Here is a 20,236-nt window from a genome sequence, read left to right on the forward strand (position 1 = left end):
AAGCGACTTGTCTATGTGTAATATAACATTGTATTGAAAGTCAATGAGCATTGATAATAAAAATTTGTTAAAATCATTAGATGCTGATATGATGGGAAGATTATGTAAAAATGTATTTAAAACTGCCGTAAATGGTGACAATTAAAGTCATATTTGTAAAAAATTAATAATAATCCAACGTATTACTGAATGTCTAGTCTAACTGGTAGACATTTCAATTTGACCACGTAGGGGAAACCCGGGCAAAGCGGATAAGCTAAGAATAAACAATGCCACAGGCTATATTTTGGTGCTCCAGAACTAAAAACTTCATGACAATGGTTGTAACACATGTTGTCCACATAAATAAAAAACAGCAATTCGTTTCCCGTACCTACGGACAGTGATATGAATTCAGAAAGAAAATACAGTTAATTATTCGCTTTGCTCGGGTAACCAGGCAAAGTGAATATCCCTATACAATTTTCACATTTCTATTTAATTTTTATTCACTGATAATAAAATTAAATCAACACATAAGCACGATGTTAATGAATCGTATTAGACGATAAGAAATATTATTACAGCCCTTTACAGCACGTTAGATGAGTACAAAATACAAATTTGAACAAGTCGACGTATCACTGGCACTGAAGACTTGGATTTCTTCTGCTTTTGGTCCTGCCCATAAGTTACATCCCTTTCAACGTTTTTAATCGGTATAGTTGTAAGAATTTCACAGGGCTGACATTTTCTTCGTTTACCTCTTATCTTTCGAGCATCAACTTTTGGCACAGGTCTAAATCTAAAGAAGTGACTTGGGTTTTAATGTAACCGGAACTGAAAAAATGAGTGTAATTCATGTATTGAATATTTCTTCAAACTCTGAAGATGCCGACATCACAGAGGTGGTTGATTCTGAGTGAGCATTAACTGTTTCTTCAGCCTCTGAAGAAGCTGGTACCGCATAATTTGTTAAATCTCAGCCAACTGTCGTTTCGCTGATTTATGTCTCAAGTGGATGATCTGTAAGTTGATCTGGAGCAGAATCTTTATCAACAAAAACATTATGGTTGTATGGGCAGATAGAAGAATCAGTGACTGGAAGATTTTATTTCTTCAAGTGCTTTTTTCATGGCTTATTCAGACCATTTGGCTTGTTCCGTCTTCCGTTTGAAAAATTAAACCATCTAGAAACACATTACGATCTTTTCAAGTAAAAATTAAGATCAGTGTTGCTGATTTATAATTAATTAGTGTGACTTAATGCCTCCAGTATGTAAAATGATCTAACACGCTTTATTACAATAGAAAAATACATATAAAAATACAGCTAACATTTATGTAGTCAAATAAAGGTGGCAGGGCAAAGCGGGTAAGTTATCCACTTTGCCCTATTCACTTTGCCCGCAGATGCCACTTCGCTTTTCATTTAAGGTTATACAAATATAAATGTCAATAATCTTCTTCGTAAGCACAGCACTTTAGAAGTAATCGTATCGCCTATATATTAATATAACATAACAAAGAGTTACTGCAGCGTTGTATGTTGTACTTACGTTTATCTTACCTTGAAATATTTTAAGAAAACAGTCAATTTTCTTCAAACGCTGACTCCTCTCTCACTAGCTATAATGACCACAAGTTACTTCCAGCAGCAAACTCGGGTTAGGATTCTTCCCCAACATAGCAGAAAGCGCTACCTTTAGGCGTTTGGAAGAAATAGGCATTATTCTCTTTGCCGGGGTTGTTCGTTTTGCCCGGGTCTCCCCTATAGTGCCCTTGAACAGCTTGGGCACCTATAGGCCTATCGGCACCAAATCTTGACGCCAATAAAAAACAGTTTCTTTCTTCGAAATAACAATAAAACTTTACTCTAACCGCTGTTGTTATGATAAACTATTAATAGGCCTATGTAAATTATGTGAACTTCTTTATTCTTCCCAAATAGTACAAGACATCTTGGTAATTCGTCAGATTGTTACGATGGAAGAAAAGCCTAAAGGAAAAAGTGTTCATTGAACGCCGGTGACCGAAGTAACCCAGCTCTTGAAAACGGCAACGTCAGCGTACACACCCGGGTAGCCGGGCTGTGCACATCCGCTGCCCCAGGACACGACACCGACGAGCTCCCCTTCCGCAACCAGCGGCCCGCCGGAATCGCCCTCGCAGGCGTCCTTTCCTCCATCAGGTACACCAGCGCAGATCATACGCGTCGTTATGCCGCCATACAACCAGTAGTCACTGTTACACTCCTCGAAGTCCACTATGTTGACCTGCACCTGCTGAAGCTGATAAGGGACTTCTCCATCCTCAGCAAGTCTGCCCCATCCTGTGACGACGACTGAAGTTCCCGTTGCAGGCGCCGTGGAGGTTAATGAAATAGGCTGCACAGAGTCGCTGTATTCGAACGGCTCTTTCACCTAAGGAATATACAGTGTTTATTTAAATTTTAGCACTACATTAGTGTGAAAATAGTGGTCCATGTTTCGAATACTACATGGATGTTGGAGTGCAATCAATGTAATATCCTGTTCTGTCTTAAGAGGAGGCTTGGTGCCATATTCATCCCACATCACAAAAAGGACCAGGCATTTGTTTTTCCTATTATGATCTGTCTCTAATGAGAGCTAATTTTAGAAGGACATTTGTTAAAAATATATTTCCACATGAGACGTTTAGTTGAAAAATCAGATACATCACTAAAACATAATTTTTCAGTATGAAGGAAAAATATTTGCAAAGAACCAAGGATTAGCAACCAATACTATTATTTCATCATAGAAATCCATGTGATGTATCTGGCTTTGGAGCATAACAGTCCTATAGCAGTTGTAGAATCATACGAAGATGTGAAATATAACATTAACTCATTTTCGGAAAAAGTGGTGTATCTGATTTTGCAACTACACGCCTCACATATGGATTTTGAAATGGAATTTCAACGTTATATCGTGGGAATTACATTAGATGTATAAGGAAAACATTGTTATATTGGAAATCATATATTTCGATAATTTTGTGGAAATATGTATAAACGTTTTCAGTTGCTTATGTAACCTGCTATCTTTCTGTATTTATTATTTTTATTTACTTTTTATTTTTATTTATTTATTTAGAAAGCTATAATTTATAAAACAGTTACATACAGTTTTTCTGTACGACTGTGAAATTTTGACTCTCATTTTGGGACAGGAACATAGGTTAAGGGTGTTCGAGAATGAGGTGTTTAGGAAAATATTTGGGACAAATTATTAGCCAGTGGATAGGTTCAGCCAACAAAAATGTCTTCTGTGCGTGCATCGTTTAAGAACTGTTCCAGTATTACCTCTTGTGGTTAGGTGATACATATTATGCGAGTTTTGATGAAGTAAGGAAAAGACCGAAGAGTGTGAAGTGTTTCACAGCGTAGGGATTCAGTTAGAAGTAAAAAATGAATAAAGTTATAGTGAATATGATATTAATGATAAGGGTTCGACGTGTGTTGAAGTGGCGAATATGATCCTTCACCTCGAAGGAATGTGTGAAAATCGAGGAACGGCAACAAATGGACAATGGAATTACGTTCTGAAACACGTCCGTTACACCTGTCTAAATGGAAGGAACATGCTCAAAATTTCGTCAGTGAAATGGATACTAGGGTAATCTTGTAATATCGAAAGTGATAAGAATCAGTAAATGAACTCACTAATTAAGATAAAAACATAAAACTGTTGAGGTAGGCTATATATCCAAAAATCTTTACAAAAAAGTTACGTATGGAATAAAAGTTTCTGCTACTTTAAGATTTACATCCTTGGCTCTAAAAAAGTGAACATTTGAAAAGTAGCTATATACGATCCTATAAGTTAGGAAACTCGATAAACAAATTCATCAAGGTATTGAACTGTTAACGATGTATGATAAAAACAAAAGCTGAAACTTGGCAGAGGAGTTTGATCCTAAGGCAACTTTTGGTTATACGAGTATTTATACCCTAATTGTACACATAGGTCCATCACAAGGGACTACAGCAAAGTGGACGAACAATTGTTAGATCTTCGAGGGTATTGTTACTTTACGGTTTAAATTACCAAAGCACCAGGTAAATATGATATAAAATTGCTACATGATATGATGCAAAGTCTTAATACTTGATCAAGTATATATCATGGTGGAAAAAGTAAAAATTGTACAACAAATCGCTGCCGATACAATATTTAAAATAAATATCACTCATTATTCATAGACCTAAATATAATGTCACTATGAAAAATGAATTTCTTGTTTACTCCTGCTGACAAAGCGTTAAAGCATAATCCTTCTAGGGTTACACTTCGAGAAAATAAACCAGAGATTCTGCCATTATTTCTACCTGAGATTCAAAAATCAGTTGGATCAACACAATTTGCGTTCATACGAGAAAAGGGACAGTTTTTCTCACTCTCCAAAGAATATGAAAGTAAGCTTATCTGGCTCATGTTAAAAACTGTAAGTAGAAGAATAAGGAAAAAGGTAAACTAATACATATCTGTAATGAAACCAAGGGCCGAGTCATCAATTAGTGCACAGATCACTGTCACATTCAAAACAAGGGTATTATGGCCTCTGATATTTTTGTATTGAGTTTTAGAGCAGGCAGACTTGACTGCTACTTTTCTTTTGCAAATCTGAAATCCGAAACTGATAATAGGCTAGAACGAAGATAATTTCTCTAAGAACGCTGCATGCACCTTGTAAGAATAAAATTCGAAATGAATCTGTGATTAGCCACTCCGTACATATTCCGTTAACGAAGAATTTCAGTTAGAAATGATGACGGGCTCGAAGACAGTGAGAAACGAATGGGTTCTGATTCACAGAAATGGTGTTATCAGTGTCCAATAGCCGAATGCAGGAAGGCATGATCCACTCACGGAACGTGTAAGAACTTTCTTTGTGGATGTTTAGGTTTATGCCTACATTATCCTAATTACTATCTGGTTTCATAATGAAAGAGGATGTATATTCAGGAGTAAAGTGCATGTCATAACTGAAGAGATTAACAAGAAATTTATGTACGTAATTCTTTTTCTTTGCTATATTAATGTATTAAATTATAATTGTGAAATGCGTTTTTGCTTTGGTCACTATAGAGAGCTCCTCCGAAACACCAAGCATAGTTTTATAAGAAGCAAAATAACATCAATACCAACAACAGCAACCTAGAGCAGTGGTCGTCAGCACTCGCTGAAATGGGTAAACTGCATGGAGGGTAAGGAACTTTGTTGTGTCGTGTACAAGGGATAGAGAGACAGCATACCCGCCAGCAGCCTTGTCCGCGGGTAAGAGACGCTATCCCGAGCGTGTAGTGTTTTGATGACCGCTGACGTAGAGGTTTATGAAGAAGTTCACTGTGTCGCTTCCAATATGAGTCACATACGAATAGACATAACTGCTATTGGCCGCAATAAGTGGACAGGATATATGCACAGTGTGCGCAATCCCAAACTATTATTATAAATTTTGAATCCCACCATACGATTTGAGACCTCCAGTACCAGTCTTTGGAATTAGACAACTAAAAGCAACAAATTTATGAATCAAGGTCTGACTTCTTTAATGATTCTTACCATCTGGAGACAATTGAAATTATTGCCTATTCATTGGAAGCCAGGAAACTATAACATAATATATTTTTTTAAACTTTTGTAAAGGATTTAATTTACAGAGAACAATCTGCAAAGAAATTCCCCTTATGGCCTTTAAGTAATCCATTCACATTTTTAAATAACATTTATGTAACAACACAACATAATTTCAATGATTTATACTTTTTATGTGTCCTAAATTACTTCATGTTTATGTACATATTGTATTTTATTATTTAATATTATTAAACTTTGTTAGGAATAATTTTTCATTTTAGACAGGCCAGTCTGATGGTAAGTTTTGTAAATTGATTAACTTTCCATTATCACCGTTTAAACGTACTACGTCATTGAGATATGTGTAGATCCCATATATGCATTAAAATGTAACAGGTTGACTTAAGCATCCCAGAGTTAATTTCATTCCAATGTCAAAGCAGAACAATATTTCAATGTAGCGATTAATAACAAGTTCTAGTACAAATTTTTACAATGTAAATCAACGTCTTACCCTGACAACTGCGATGTCGTAATCGTAGTCGCTGTATTGAGGATGCATGATTATCTCGGCAGCGTTATGCAATGTTCCTCCTTGCTGTCTGTAAGTACTTCCAGCACGGAAACGTACTACGCTTAGTTGCCCTTCCTTCCTGTTTCGTGAAATAAAAAGTACGATTTGAGACTAGCAATTGTGCATTCTTGGACTACTTTCTTATATAATATAATATAATATAATATAATATAATATAATATAATATAATATAATATAATATAATATAATATAATATAATATAATATAATATAATATACTAACTTACTTACTTACTGGCTTTTAAGGAACCCGGAGGTTCATTGCCGCCCTCACATAAACCCGCCATTGGTCCCTATCCTGAGCAAGATTAATCCAGTCTCTACCATCACATCCCACCTCCCTCAGATCCATTTTAATATTATCTTCCCACCTACGTCTCGGCCTCCCCAAAGGTCTTTTTCCCTCCGGCCTCCCAAGTAACACTCTATATGCATTTCTGGATTCGCTCATACGTGCTACATGTCCTGCCCATCTCAAACGTCTGGATTTTATGTTCCTAATTATGTCAGGTGAAGAATACAATGCGTGCAGCTCTCCGTTGTCTAACTTTCTCCATTCTCCTGTAACTTCATCCCTCTTAGCCTCAAATATTTTCCTAAGAACCTTATTCTCAAACAACCTTAATCTCTGTTCCTCTCTCAAAATGAGAGTCCAAGTTTCACAACCATACAGAACAACCGGTAATATAAATGTTTTATAAATTCTAACTTTCAGATTTTTTGACAGAAGAATAGATGACAAACGCTTCTCAACCGAATAATAACACGCATTTCCCATATTTATTCTGCGTTTAATTTCCTCCCGAGTGTCAGTTATATTTGTTACTGTTGCTCCAAGATATTTGAATTTTTCCACCTCTTCCAAAGATAAATCTCCAATTTTTATAGTTCCATTGCGTACAATATTCTGGTCAATATAATATAATATAATATAATATAATATAATATAATATAATATAATATAATATAATATAATATAATATAATATAATATAATATAATATAATATAATATAATATAATATAATATAATATAAGATAATATAATATAATATAATATAATATAATATAATATAATATAATATAATATAATATAATATACCTCTGAATAATAGTACACATAAAATATTACTATCACAGATAAAAATGAATCTATAAATTGTGAATTTTAATTACTAAATTGTTTTTGGTAAGAAAATGATTGTTTCTACTATTACAAAAAACATGTTCAATTTATGTAGCTCACACTTAAAGATGATGATGATGACGATGATGATGATGATAAAAATAATAGTAATAATATTACTAATAATCATGAGAATGAGAATAATAATGTAACTAATAATACATTTATTTATTTATTCTGAATGTGTTAAGGCCTTCAGACCTCTCCACGCCACAAAAATACTGATCAAAAATTATCCATTGTAAATGAATATTAAGCCGATATGGCCAAGTTTACTGTAGTATATCCCTTACAATGCGCAACTCTATCGAGAATAAAGTCCACATTCCTAGATGAAATAGACAAAATGTTAAGAAGCACAGTCAAAGAAATCGTAGCCCTGCCATGTATTTGTATTAATATTATGTTATACGTATCCAAAAAGTTTAGAGGTCTTGGCCTAATGAAGGTAGGATGGGAATTATATACATCCAGCATTACAACATCTGTCAAAAACTAATGAACGTGAAAGACCCATATCTCCATAAAATGCATGATTTTAATTCTCAGAAAAAAAAAACTCTTTTATCACTAGACATGACGGACATTAACCTTTCTATTCTGTCAGGCTGTTAAATAAGAGATTATCTAAGACTCAAGGCATTTAAAAATTGGTCATCGCATAAGATTAGAGGTAGCAGAGCACAGGTATTTGCAGATACCCCGAAATTTAACAACTGAGTGAATAGACGAAATAGCCTTACTGTATCTGAAAGGATAAACACTTTAAAAATATCATGTAACATAACTGCTGTATGAGTAAATCTAAGAAGAAATCTCAACATAGTCCGCTGCCCAACATCAGTTGTTGCCTGAGTGAAACATTTGCACATGTATTAGGCTTCTGCGCTAAGGGGGAACTTCAAAGAAATTCAAGACATGACAGAGTTTGTTCAGCAACGGCATCTTCACTACGCTCGCGAAAATAACAAGTCTTTGAAGAAGTATATCAACAAATGGCTCCAACAGAATAGTTGATTTTCCTGCAACTGATACAAAACGTCAGAAGGCCTATGTTCTTGATTCAACTATAAGATTTAAGAAAACTGTACCGCAAGTAGCTCAAGAGAGGAGAGAGATTTACGGTGATTGTTTCCTCTACCTAACTAAGCACTAAATATAACATCCCTTTACATCATTGGAAAATATACGGTTTATTATTTCGAGTCAGAGGATATGTTACAAAATCTGTACATAAAATCTTTATAGAATTAGGTTTCATGGTAAATTCCTTGCGTGAAATAATTATTTATGTAATTAAAGAGTTCTTAGCAATTCTTCACCACCATTTACACGTATTTTATAATTAATTATTGTACTTTAACTATTATTGTTCACTTAATATTTTATATTATTCCATTTTGTTTATGTTCTTTCTTCAGAAATTGAAAGTTTTACATATCTGAATTTCTTATTATAGCCTAATTGTTAAATTTATTGTTTGAAATGTACGAATATTGCACAATTCATTTATATTCAGGACCCTCGTAGTCACCTGCAGTTGAGCAGCAGACTAAAATTAATCAATTTTCTTGGTAGTAGCAACAAAGGGTTTTCCAATAAGAGTGTCATACTTTTAAAATAAAATAAATTGTATAAATGAAGAAATTAATTTATTTTATTACTATTATTATTATTATTATTATTATTATTATTATTATTAATATTATTATTTTGAAACGCACTTAATGGCATTACCTATGGAAAGAACATCAGTTAAATGGCCGTCGCGCCTTTGTTGGGTTTCGCGTATAACTTACGGGTCTTCCAATTTTCAATGACAGACAAACATAAACTAGGCACAATTTCACGAATAACGCGCGTGATATTGTTCCTTAGGTCATAAACTGTTTGTTACTAGTTAGCATGAAGCCGTGGTTTAACATAACCCCATAAGAAGTAATCCAGCGGCATTAAATGACATCTCGAGGGCCAGTTATCATCACCACCAGGAGAAATGAGAAGCTTCTGAACTTCTCCCTCTAATTATCGGCTGTTTCGTGAGCAGTATGACACATGGCGTCATCTTGATGTAATCAGAAGTTTTCGAGATCCATACATTCCAATTGAGGCCAGAACTGATTTCTTATTATAGCCCGATATCTTTCTTCATTAACAGAGCAGAAACGATTACTCACTTCATGTAATGTACGGAATGCTTGGCGAACGCATGACCCATTTTGATAATAGATCTTAACGATTTAAACGCATTGTGGAATGGTGTAATGTTCCATGATTATTTTTCAACAACTTTAACCGTGGGAAAAATATAAGTTATAAAGCTTTATAAACGCGGCAATTTTTATAATGTTAAGTGGGACACTATTATTGGAAGAGTCATTACATTTCAGTTAAAAATATCCACGTAATTGCAAATGATACTTACATTAATGTATTTATTTTAACAGGAGAGTTTCGAAAATTTGTACTTGAAAAAAAAAATTAAATTACTTTCAAATTTAAAAAATAGTAAGTAACAACAATTGTGAGAGAATATGTATTCACAAGATATTATTTACACAAGAAATCTGTTTGCCACTGTCTATACTGTATATCCATTCCCTGTCACCGAACATCCTCATATTATCTTCTTTCACTGTGGCTGTTCCTCGACTTTGGAATTTCCTAGCAAGTACTGTATTGTGAGAGACTGACAGACATCAAACCAATTTAAGAGTAGACTAAGGAAATATTTTTCTAACAACTCTTGTTAACCATAATAGCTGTTTCAGGTTTATAAATGTTTAATGGTTATATATATCATAGAACAAATATTTAAATTGTCTCATTATTATTATTATTATTATTATTATTATTATTATTATTATTATTATTATTATTTCTTACCAATGTTTATTATTGTCTCACTAACATTACTTATCCAACTTTCATTGTTTACTTTCATGTTGTTTTATGATCCAGATATTAATGTAATAATTATTGTAAGCCAACTGTATTCAATTAGATTACAGTCTGGCTGGGCGGAAGATAAGGCCTTACATAACGTGAGATAAAAACATACTTTGAAAATCTGTTCATGAATGAAAACTACTAAGTGATCTACAAATTTTTTCTAGGAAGATAAAATCTGAGACACAGAAAATAGGTTTCAAAGAGTGACAAATTTCGTGCTACTTGAACTAATTTTCTACTTAGTATTAACGAAGAAAACCCAGATGGGCCACATCTTACACTAAAAAGTGTAAGTGTGTTCCAACATTGTGCAAAAGGCTAATAGAATTACTGCATATTTTGTGAGCTTTTCAATTCATATTGGCAGAAAAATTCTGGCCTCTAAGCTACCCTTTATTGTAACTACCGGTGTACGATATTTCATGGAAAGTTACGACATGATATTTATGTAAGATTCTTTTATGAGTAATCCGAATAGGAATGTATTCTAAAACGAGGAAGAATATTCATTTATGTAATATATTTTTCTGTAGACTAGAGTTGAAACATTACAAATTTTGTCACTGAACTTGAAACTAAATTAAATAATTTGAAATAAATAATGACAGGGCTACAATATGCTTAGCTAGATCTCAGATTAAAGCATGTGCACTGATGTTCAAAGACATCTTCTGACCTACGATTTTATGATCGGGTAAGCAAACTTTCTAACGCAGGATGTCTTAACCAGGCGGCGCATTTTCGTTCTCAAACAAGTTAGGAAAGTTGTCGGTTAGTATATCCTGGAATTTCAGGGTTCAACCTCTAACCTTAAATGGTCTGTGGATAAGCTTCGGGGCTTCTACCGCGTTGTCTTGGTGTTGGTGGCTGACGTTTCGACCGCTGTGTTGTGGTCATCTTCAGAGCAGTTGAATAAGGAAATAGTCTGCGAGCTCCTATATAGCCTATATAGTAATCTCGATGGGGGGAGTACTTTCGGTGATACCAATCTCAAACATACTCCCCCCATCGAGATTACTATATATATATACAGTTGTGGCAAAATATTCTATAGCATGAATGATTGATATGGCTTTTGTACATTGGACCACGGTAAGAAAACATAACGAATGATATACGGCAACAAATGTGGGTTCAGCACAACGGTGCAGCCCGCATTTCTGTTACTTCATATAGCAGATTTGAAGACCCAGAGAGACATTTCTAAGGCTTGCAAGAATATATAGTCGGATCACTGAATGATTTGTTTTCAAATCCTGCTATTTCACTTTCAGTTATTTTTACAGGACGGAGAAAAATTGCTGGATTTAAAATGTGCGAAACGATTTTAAATATGCATATTTTTTCTTATCTATAGATATTTTTTACTATTCTGTGTAGCTAATGTATTAGAATACTTAGTGACTTACCAACAATTTATAATTTAAAATATAAGATAGTAGATTTTGGCCTGAAAAACAAAAAATTTAATGTTTTGGAAAATAAACAATATTTTAAATATAATTTTTCGGAGACAAATAGCAGGAATTGGCAAAAGAAACTTTAAATTGGATTCAGAATGTGAGAAATATTTTTATTATATTATTGGGTCAAAATCGGTTTTTGAGCAAAATAGCAGGTTTTGGAAACAAACCATTCCTGATATCTGATTATTGTAGTCTTAGAATGAGATAACATATAGTGTAACTGATTATGGAGCAGGCTATCTTATGTCAGGAAATTGCACTACTACCACCTATAACAATCATTATATGCACATCAAGAATTATAATATTGTGGCAACCATGCTGGAAGGTTCTTGCTGCCTCGGAAGTCGAGCGCGCGTCCGGCAGAAGGGAAGGCGCGCGGTAAGGAAGGCGGCGAAGAGAGGGGACGCAAGTCGGAGGGCGCTGGGCCGCGGCATAGAGGGGGAAGGAAACCGACTGCGGCGGAAGTAACGAAACGTCTGGAGACCGATTGTTGTAGAAACTTCGGGAAGCAGTATATTCGAGAATGTGTGATCTAATAAATAAATAGAAGGGACCAAGTGAGCCGCAGAGTTTAGTTTAGTTCAGTTGAGCCATTCTAGTTAGACAGTCAGCTGCGAGAAAGCTAGTTAGCGGAGACGTATCCAGTGGAAGTCTTGGGTTTGGCGTGCAGTGAACTTGAGTGAGTACTGTGGCAGGGTCCAGGCGAGGGCAACGCGTTCGGAAGTCTTGGGTTCGAAGTGCAGTGATCTGACTCTGGAAGTCTTGGGTTCGAAGTGCAGTGGACTGTTATCTGGACGTCTTGGGTTCGACGTACCGTGAACTTGAGTGAGTGAGTGAGCTAGAAGAACTAGCCAAGGCGAGCGAACTGTGAACTGAGAACTGACAGTTTTGTTTTGTAAATAGTGCTTTGTGAACATTAGTTGAAATTAGGAGTAAATTGTTGTTCTTCTCAATAATAAACGTGAATAGTCATTGTCGTTCTGTGGAGTGCAATAACGACTACTGTGTTGCAGTGTTGAGTGGAATACCCATTGTTAACGGGTGTGTGGTTGTTGTGGGAATAAAAACCACGTTATTGTTGAATGAAAAGTTACAATATGAACAATTATTAGAATAATCTTTATATTAATTCTATTAATAGGATTCAACAATATCAGCAACAGTGGAAGAACTATATACAAAGAATAAAAAGGGGGAAACTTCCAAGATTAGCCACAGTATACAGACCAAGAAGACATATAGATCAAGGAAGACCAAGACATCGATGAAGGGATCAAAGCCATATTTCTTAGATTATCGTTACAGATCATAAATGGTATAAAATGAAGAAGTTCATGAAGAAGGAGGAGAAGAAGAAGATGATGATGATGATGATGGTGATGATGATGATATGATGATGATGGTGATAGGATTCAAATGTAGTACATTTATAGCTTGCCGAATGTGACTTCTCAGTCTTCACCCTCTAGTTCACAAATAGGCTACCTGCAGCGTTTATTGTCACGCTTCAATCTACTCTGACTGGCTGGCTTTATGAGGGCAGGACACGGAACGCTCCGTACACTTAGGCATGTTTTAGTCCATTGTGCGCCGTTATATGCAATGATTGTCCAAGTCCGACAGATGCCTGGGTGATATTCGTGAATCCGACACTGTCAGGTGGGCCATCCTGTCAGCCCCTGATAGAGCCAGGCCCCGTCCGCATATGAGTAGTGTGATGAGCCCCAAGTCCTTCCTATATCAATATCGGAAACCCTTACTACCCCCAGAATTCACCAGAGCATATTTTTACTATTGTATATGATAGATAAAAAATGTGGAAGAGGTGGAGAGTGTTGGTGGAATAGTAGAAGGAAAGGGGAGTACCCCGAGAAGGACTCTCTGCAATTGTGCTTTGTCCACTATAAATTCCATCACGACCTAGCCGGGGATCAAACCTGGGCCGCCTAGATGGAAGATCAGCGCTCTAGCGCTTGAATCATAGACGCGGCCTTTAATGTGCTCACTACTGTATTATCAGCGTGCAGCATAGGTGGCTTAATATGAAAGAATGTCCCTTTCACAGGAAGTAACTGAATCGAAAAAAGACAAGAAAATATTATTTCCCTTAGGAATGGGAAGAGCACTACTGTTTTGTGAGGAAAGAGAGAACATTAGATGTTTGCTCTGTCAAAAATTGTTACCTTGCTATAATAAGAAATGCGTCGCAGTATTATGAAAAAATGCATCGTGCACATAGCTATACCAAAGATTAAGTCTTTAATTTTTAATGTTCAGTCAATGAAAGTTTCATTCTATTTTTCTAAAACATGCATCTATTTTCTTTCTAATTATACATAAATACATTAATTCATTTATTTACGCATCTGCCCATACTAATTTCGACATACAATTGATCCTCCCGATTATAACTAACTATATTTACAAATTATATCTATTGCTAGTTGCTAATGGTCCTAAACAAATGGTAGAACTAAAAGCAAATTTTATGGTAGAAATAGGACAAACACAACCGACAATAAACTAAATATGACAATCTGGCTGAAATTCATAGGAAAAAAACATCCTTGAGGCAAGACATGAAGTGTGGGAAATTGCTAAAGCAAAAAACTGTATGCGAAAGGAAATTTTATTTAAAAGTGCCTCACCAAAGTATGAAAACGTATATATTCGCAAAGAAAGTCGAATTTTGAAAAAGACTATTATTAAGATAATTAATGATAATTTTTTGTGACCTCATATTAATGAAACATTTTGTGTGCATAAATTTAATTTTTTATTTCTAATACTTGCAATAAATTAGTTTTGCTTTAATTAAAATTAGCAATGAGTTTGTACTGTTGTATATACGAGCCACCACAGTGCGGTTGCAAGGAGGGTTCGAGGCAATTTACCTTACGAGGTGAATGACCTATGTAGGTTTGTTGAGAACAATATACAATGCCTAAAGTTATACAAAAAGCCTCTCTCTGCCTTACGTATGCGTATGACAGTAGCAGTTTGTTTCTGCACTGACTTCTCTGAAACAATGAGGGAATCCATGAGGCAATATGATTATTTGCGTGCAATGGAACGTCAGAACTTGGAACTTTTTAGTTGGTTATTTTACGACGCTTTATCAATAGCTTAGCTTATTTAGCATCTGAATGAGATGAAGGTGATAATTCCGGTGAAATGAGTCCGAGGTCCAACACCGAAAGTTATCCAATATTTGCTCATATTGGGTTGAGGGAAAACTCCGGAAAAACCTCAACCAGGTAACTTGCCCCAACCGGGAATCGAACCCGGGCGATCTGGTTTCGCGGCTACACTCGCTAACCGTTACTCCACAGGTGTGGACTAACTTGGAACTACTGGGATATAAGTCAACATATAAAATTTTTCGTAATAAATATTTTAATGTAGTTTATCATTATAAAGTAGTAGTTTTGTTGGTTTTCATTTTTTGTACAGAATTGGCACTTCATTATTATCGATTCAGTTCATTAATATTACTGTATAGTCTTTTATGAATTATATTGTTTCAAATAATTAATCCCATTACTAATATAAACACGCTTTCAATTTATCTGGTCACAAAACAAGTCAAACACAGATGCAGTCAGAACACGCTAATTGTATTTGTGACATCTCTTGCCCCCATCAAAAATAATTCTGAATATGTAACATTATTTCTTAATAACCTTCTAAAGTATTAGACAGACTAATGCATTACAAGTTTACAATAATCTTCAAGCATGAGTATCGAAATTTTCAATAATAATATCAATAGTCTTGTCTTCTGCTTAGGAAGTAGCAAACACTTTTACACAAATTTGTCAAAGATTTTAAAATAATTCTTAAGTTTGTTTTATAGGTAAAAAAGGAAATTTCGTATAGGCTATGTTGTATTTCCAGATAAAGAACTTTAGTATTTATAATTGAAATCAAAATCTGAATTAATACACTGAAAGAGGTTAACAAACTTCACGTTGCCTATGTTTAAGAAATACAACACGCATTACAAGACTATAAAATAAATAAAAACAATATTTCTTTTAATAAATATTACTTGGTAAGGATATATATATATATTTTTTTTTTTAATTTTACCTACTTATCAACACAATGGGCAGCTGTTACAACCCACTCGGGACTAATGATGGAAGCTCCACAAGTATGGCTGAAGAAGTATTCCATAGATACCTGCGAATGATGTATTTACTAAATTACTATTCTGGTACATGCATTATCAACATTTAAAAGTACGTGAACTTAGTACAATAAATATGTAAAAATATATAATTGAGCAATTCCACGTGTAACTGACTGACATTTACAGTACACTTTGACAGCAAAATGTCTGCCTAAATTGTATAATGGGTTGAAATTAGACTGTGTCACCACAGGATTTGATAGAGGAAAGATACATATAAAAATAAACGTCTTTAATAGAAAAAATATACTATTTATTTACGTCCAAAGTGTGTGTAACTGACTGACATAAATGTCAACTCTCTCTTCGGGTGAACATGGTTCTCCACAGATTTCTCTAAGTTGTCATTCCTGATACAATTATGTAAAATATAGTTCGGAAAGAAAATTGTAATCTTCCGTTTAAGTTGAAAATGACCTCCAAACCACGATTAGTACTGGAGTTATGGCCGAAAAAGTGATGTGTAAGTGACTGACCTCATTCTGTAACTGACTGACATCTCTGAATTTTAAAATAAAGTTGCACTTACAAAACCGTAAATAGTACAAAATAATATGAAACTTGATAAGCAGTAAATTAACATACCGGTAACGATTAATTTAAATCAATAATATGTTTTCCAGAATACAAAAATTAGTTTGCTTAACCATGCATCTTAAATGACACAAATTAATGCAGATACAAGTATTACAAAGGCCTACTTAATAACATATATAATTCTTTCTCTGTGATTAAATACTCTATATACAAGCCATATCCATTGGTGTTTAATTTTAGGACTATAAGATTGTCACAGCAACCTTGACAGCGCTTATCACTCTATATGGCATCAACTTCCCACTGTAAGACAGTATGGGCCGTATTCATAGACATTCTTAGCGCGGGCTTCCGGTGGATGATCAGCGAACTAACGTTTTTCGTATTCATAAACCAGTGTCAGCGATATGACATGATATGAATCCTGTTTAGCATGCTCGTAGCCCGGGCTAGCGAAATGTCTATGAATAGCACCCTTAGTTACGTTATTCAAGCGCGTTCCTAATAATCTGACACTGACCTCCTAACGATTACGATAAGGTGACGCAGATCAAAGTTTATATTTCCCATGCCTCTGGCTGTTATATATTATGTTTATAATAATAGATTAGAATGTTGAGTTATACTTTTAGATTGAATTTGAACCATTGGAATTAAACACGTAGAAGCACTCCACGGCACTCGTTGACTCGCTTATTTAGTGTAACAAGTATGTACTGGAGGAACACAGTCAATATGTCACTTGTTATCTGAAGAAACTTTAGTTTCTTTTCACACACGAAACCTGTGGATCTTTCGCACTGATTGTTCGTACATATTCTATGACATAGGGATATAACACTTTCACGTAATGAACTCCATGAGTTGCCGGAATAGGTGCAAGATGTTCAAATCGTTTTTCGAGATACTCCTTCCCTTCGTCTATCTCAATATGTGCTACCTCCTGAACAATAATTTGGATGTTTTTATTGCTCACAATGTTACAAAATTCTGTAGGGCTTTGTATCTTCTTCCCCGATTTCGCAGCCATCCATGCCATCCTTTTTACTTGGCCTCCAATCACTTCCACGACCCCTTTGCCATGATATGACTGAAAGAAGTTCCATTCTATGTTAAATCCAAATATGCGAGCAAGCAATGTCACATTGCTCAATGTATACCTCTGTTTAAAATGACTCGCTGCTCCAGCTGAAAATATTTTTACCACCTCAATGTTCGGAAGAATCGCCAAAATTTGCGAAAACACTTTTCATAGACAAATCCACTGCATATTTGTCATGTGCTACATAATCTCACACTAATGCAGAGGATTTCTTTTGAACTTCACTGTCATCTTCCTATCTAAATCAGGCAACAGCAGTAAATATTGAGACCTGCTTATTGCTCCAATGAACTGCCTGAATCTCATTTTGCTCTTTCCAGGTGTAATTACTGCACACTTAACACCAGTTCACGTGTAACATCACCAAGGCCTTCCAAGTAACTAAGCACGCTGTGAGGATGAACAGCATAACAGCTGAGAGAGCGACATGTCAGTCACTCACAATGCCGCTGCGGAAAACGCAATCACTTTAGAAGAAAATGTTCTAATACTTTTTTATTGATGATGTAGTAATAACGCAGAATACCAAAGGAAATTTTAATCTGTCAGTTATTGTGCTGTGTAGAAGAGTTTTTGTATGTTTCTTGTGACGGACTGACCGTAACTTACAGTACAAATAATTATAATGATTTTAAGTTATTTAGGATCTTAGGATACTTCAACTAATTTCATATTTACTTCAAGGAAAGATCAAAATATAGCTTACAACAAAGATGGCTCGAAATAAAACAAACTTATATGTCCAAATTGTGACACGAAACATAAGTATCTATACGTGTTTTTTTTAGTGTTTGGAATATGACAAGATCTGCAGCAAGTTATAGACTAAAAGAAAGAGTATTTGAAACATTATCTTACGAAATAAGGCAATTTAAAATATAAAGAAACATATTTCTTCAACAAAAATAGTCCTACATCAGTTTCAAAAAGTTCACCTCAGTATGACATTTTCGTGGAATTGCTCAATTATAGAATCAAAGACAAATTAGTATTTTAAAATTTTTGTTTGTAGTAAATAGCTGACTTCTGTCAAATTCAGGTGAATAATTTAAAATATTGAGAAATTTAACTCTTTGTTATGACGTGAAAAGGTAAAATAAATATTATTGTACACTTATGTTAAACAATAGTCATATGAGGGAAATACCTGATAAGGGTAATTCGTAATTTCAGCAGGAGTGCCTCCCACAATACGCCCGTCAGTATTTGGTCGACCGGCCAGGGACACAGCTCCTATTGACGTAATGATATTTTAATTTGTAACCGAAAAATGTTAGCGTAATGTTTTAAAAAGGTCATGTGTATGTGAAAAATCTCTCACTACACAATTTATAGAAAGTAATAATGAGGATGGTGATGATGACGAAAGTCTATCGGGTCGCGTGCGACCTCTGGTGAAGAGATTTCACTCAGGAATTTTTGTATGGTACGCCAATCCCCTCCTAAAGCTTATATTGTTATATCTAACTAAATCTAACTTAAACCTACGGACAACACAAACAGCCAGGTCATACATATCTCGCAATAATTCCTAACCTAGGAAAAATTCCTTGGCAGAGGTGGGAATCCAACCCGAAACCTTCTTGTTGGGAGTCAGAGTCGCTAACCACTATATCAAAAAGCTGATCTTATGAATATTACTGTTACGTTTCATCCCTTCCCACAATTCAAATTATTACTATTTTCATGAGTACAACTTTATAATTGCATCCTTATATCCTGGATCCCTATTTAAATATTCAAGACACGAATCTTATGAATCAATAGTACTTAAGTTTTAATGCACTTAATTTTATTTAGATAAGATTTAAAATTTTTCAAACCCTAATATCCGGTCTTCAGACACATAAATTCCTCTCAATTTATTTTAATTTTATGTAGGCCCTAATGAATGAATACCAAAAAGCAAATATAATATAATTAAAAAATGAAGGAATATTTTCTCATTATCACTCTGGCTTACTTCATTGCAGATTTATCAAACACTTATCCATCACATTATCATTACGAAGTAATTCAAGGTTTTAAATACCTGTGCAGGCCAAGAGTGAAGCTAAAGCTAGAAGGTACATGTTACTGGTCGACCGTTCCTTTTGGCAGTGAACATGTCTGCTCGTGCGTTGGAGCTTTTATGTCTTCAATTGTATTTTGTCACTAACATATCAAAACAGATAGATAATCTCGGAATTTCAACTTGGAAAATTCGTAGAGTCAGACTAAATTAATATGGCACGAAAAGAATAATGGATCTTGTTATCTCTCATAATACCTTATCCACATGATCGATAAGGCTGTATCGCTACTACCGAACAGCTTATAGGCCTATTTATGGTTTTATTTACTTTGCCAGCTTAGATACTGATTTAAAAATCACTTTTCGATAAGAGGCTTTTTATCTTAAGTGAAGCTGATAGACTTCCAAGTAAATCCATTTTATTTATTTTTTAATCACAACTTTTCAGGTATCAATATTAAATTTTGACTTCTTATGTAATTGAAGTTGGTATAATAATCATTGTAATTATTGAAAACAATATATTGGAAATAAATATCTAAAACACATCCTTTCACATCAAATATATTGTGGGAGTTATTGGGAAAAACCATGCGAAGTTCAG

General features: G+C 34.7%; 1 protein-coding gene across 2 annotated transcripts; it reads right to left on the bottom strand.

Moving 5' to 3' along the window:
* Positions 1–1,895: 1,895 nt before the first annotated feature.
* Positions 1,896–19,808, bottom strand: LOC138698108 (trypsin-7-like). Of its 2 annotated transcripts, XM_069823838.1 has the most exons (5): positions 19,651–19,808; positions 18,766–18,851; positions 15,881–15,969; positions 6,100–6,238; positions 1,896–2,402 (listed from the first exon to the last, which is right to left on the bottom strand). In XM_069823838.1, exons 1-5 carry the CDS (start codon positions 19,688–19,690, stop codon positions 1,995–1,997), a joined length of 762 nt encoding a protein of 253 aa, XP_069679939.1. In that variant the 5' UTR covers positions 19,691–19,808; the 3' UTR covers positions 1,896–1,994. The 2 variants fall into 2 exon arrangements, with proteins under 2 accessions (XP_069679939.1, XP_069679940.1); XM_069823839.1 differs by lacking the exon at positions 18,766–18,851 and having other exon boundaries at positions 19,651–19,777.
* Positions 19,809–20,236: the final 428 nt, after the last annotated feature.

This window comes from Periplaneta americana, chromosome 4 (assembly GCF_040183065.1).
Source record: "Periplaneta americana isolate PAMFEO1 chromosome 4, P.americana_PAMFEO1_priV1, whole genome shotgun sequence".
Lineage (NCBI taxonomy): Eukaryota > Metazoa > Arthropoda > Insecta > Blattodea > Blattidae > Periplaneta > Periplaneta americana.

Coding starts and splice junctions, on each gene's coding strand:
- LOC138698108 (XM_069823838.1), bottom strand. CDS start 19,690: ATGTACCTTCTAGCTTTAGCTTCACTCTTGGCCTGCACAG. Junction 15,970..18,765: donor TTACGAATTACCCTTATCAG/GTATTTCCCTCA, acceptor CATCATTCGCAG/GTATCTATGGAATACTTCTT. Junction 2,403..6,099: donor ACGACATCGCAGTTGTCAGG/GTAAGACGTTGA, acceptor TATATTCCTTAG/GTGAAAGAGCCGTTCGAATA.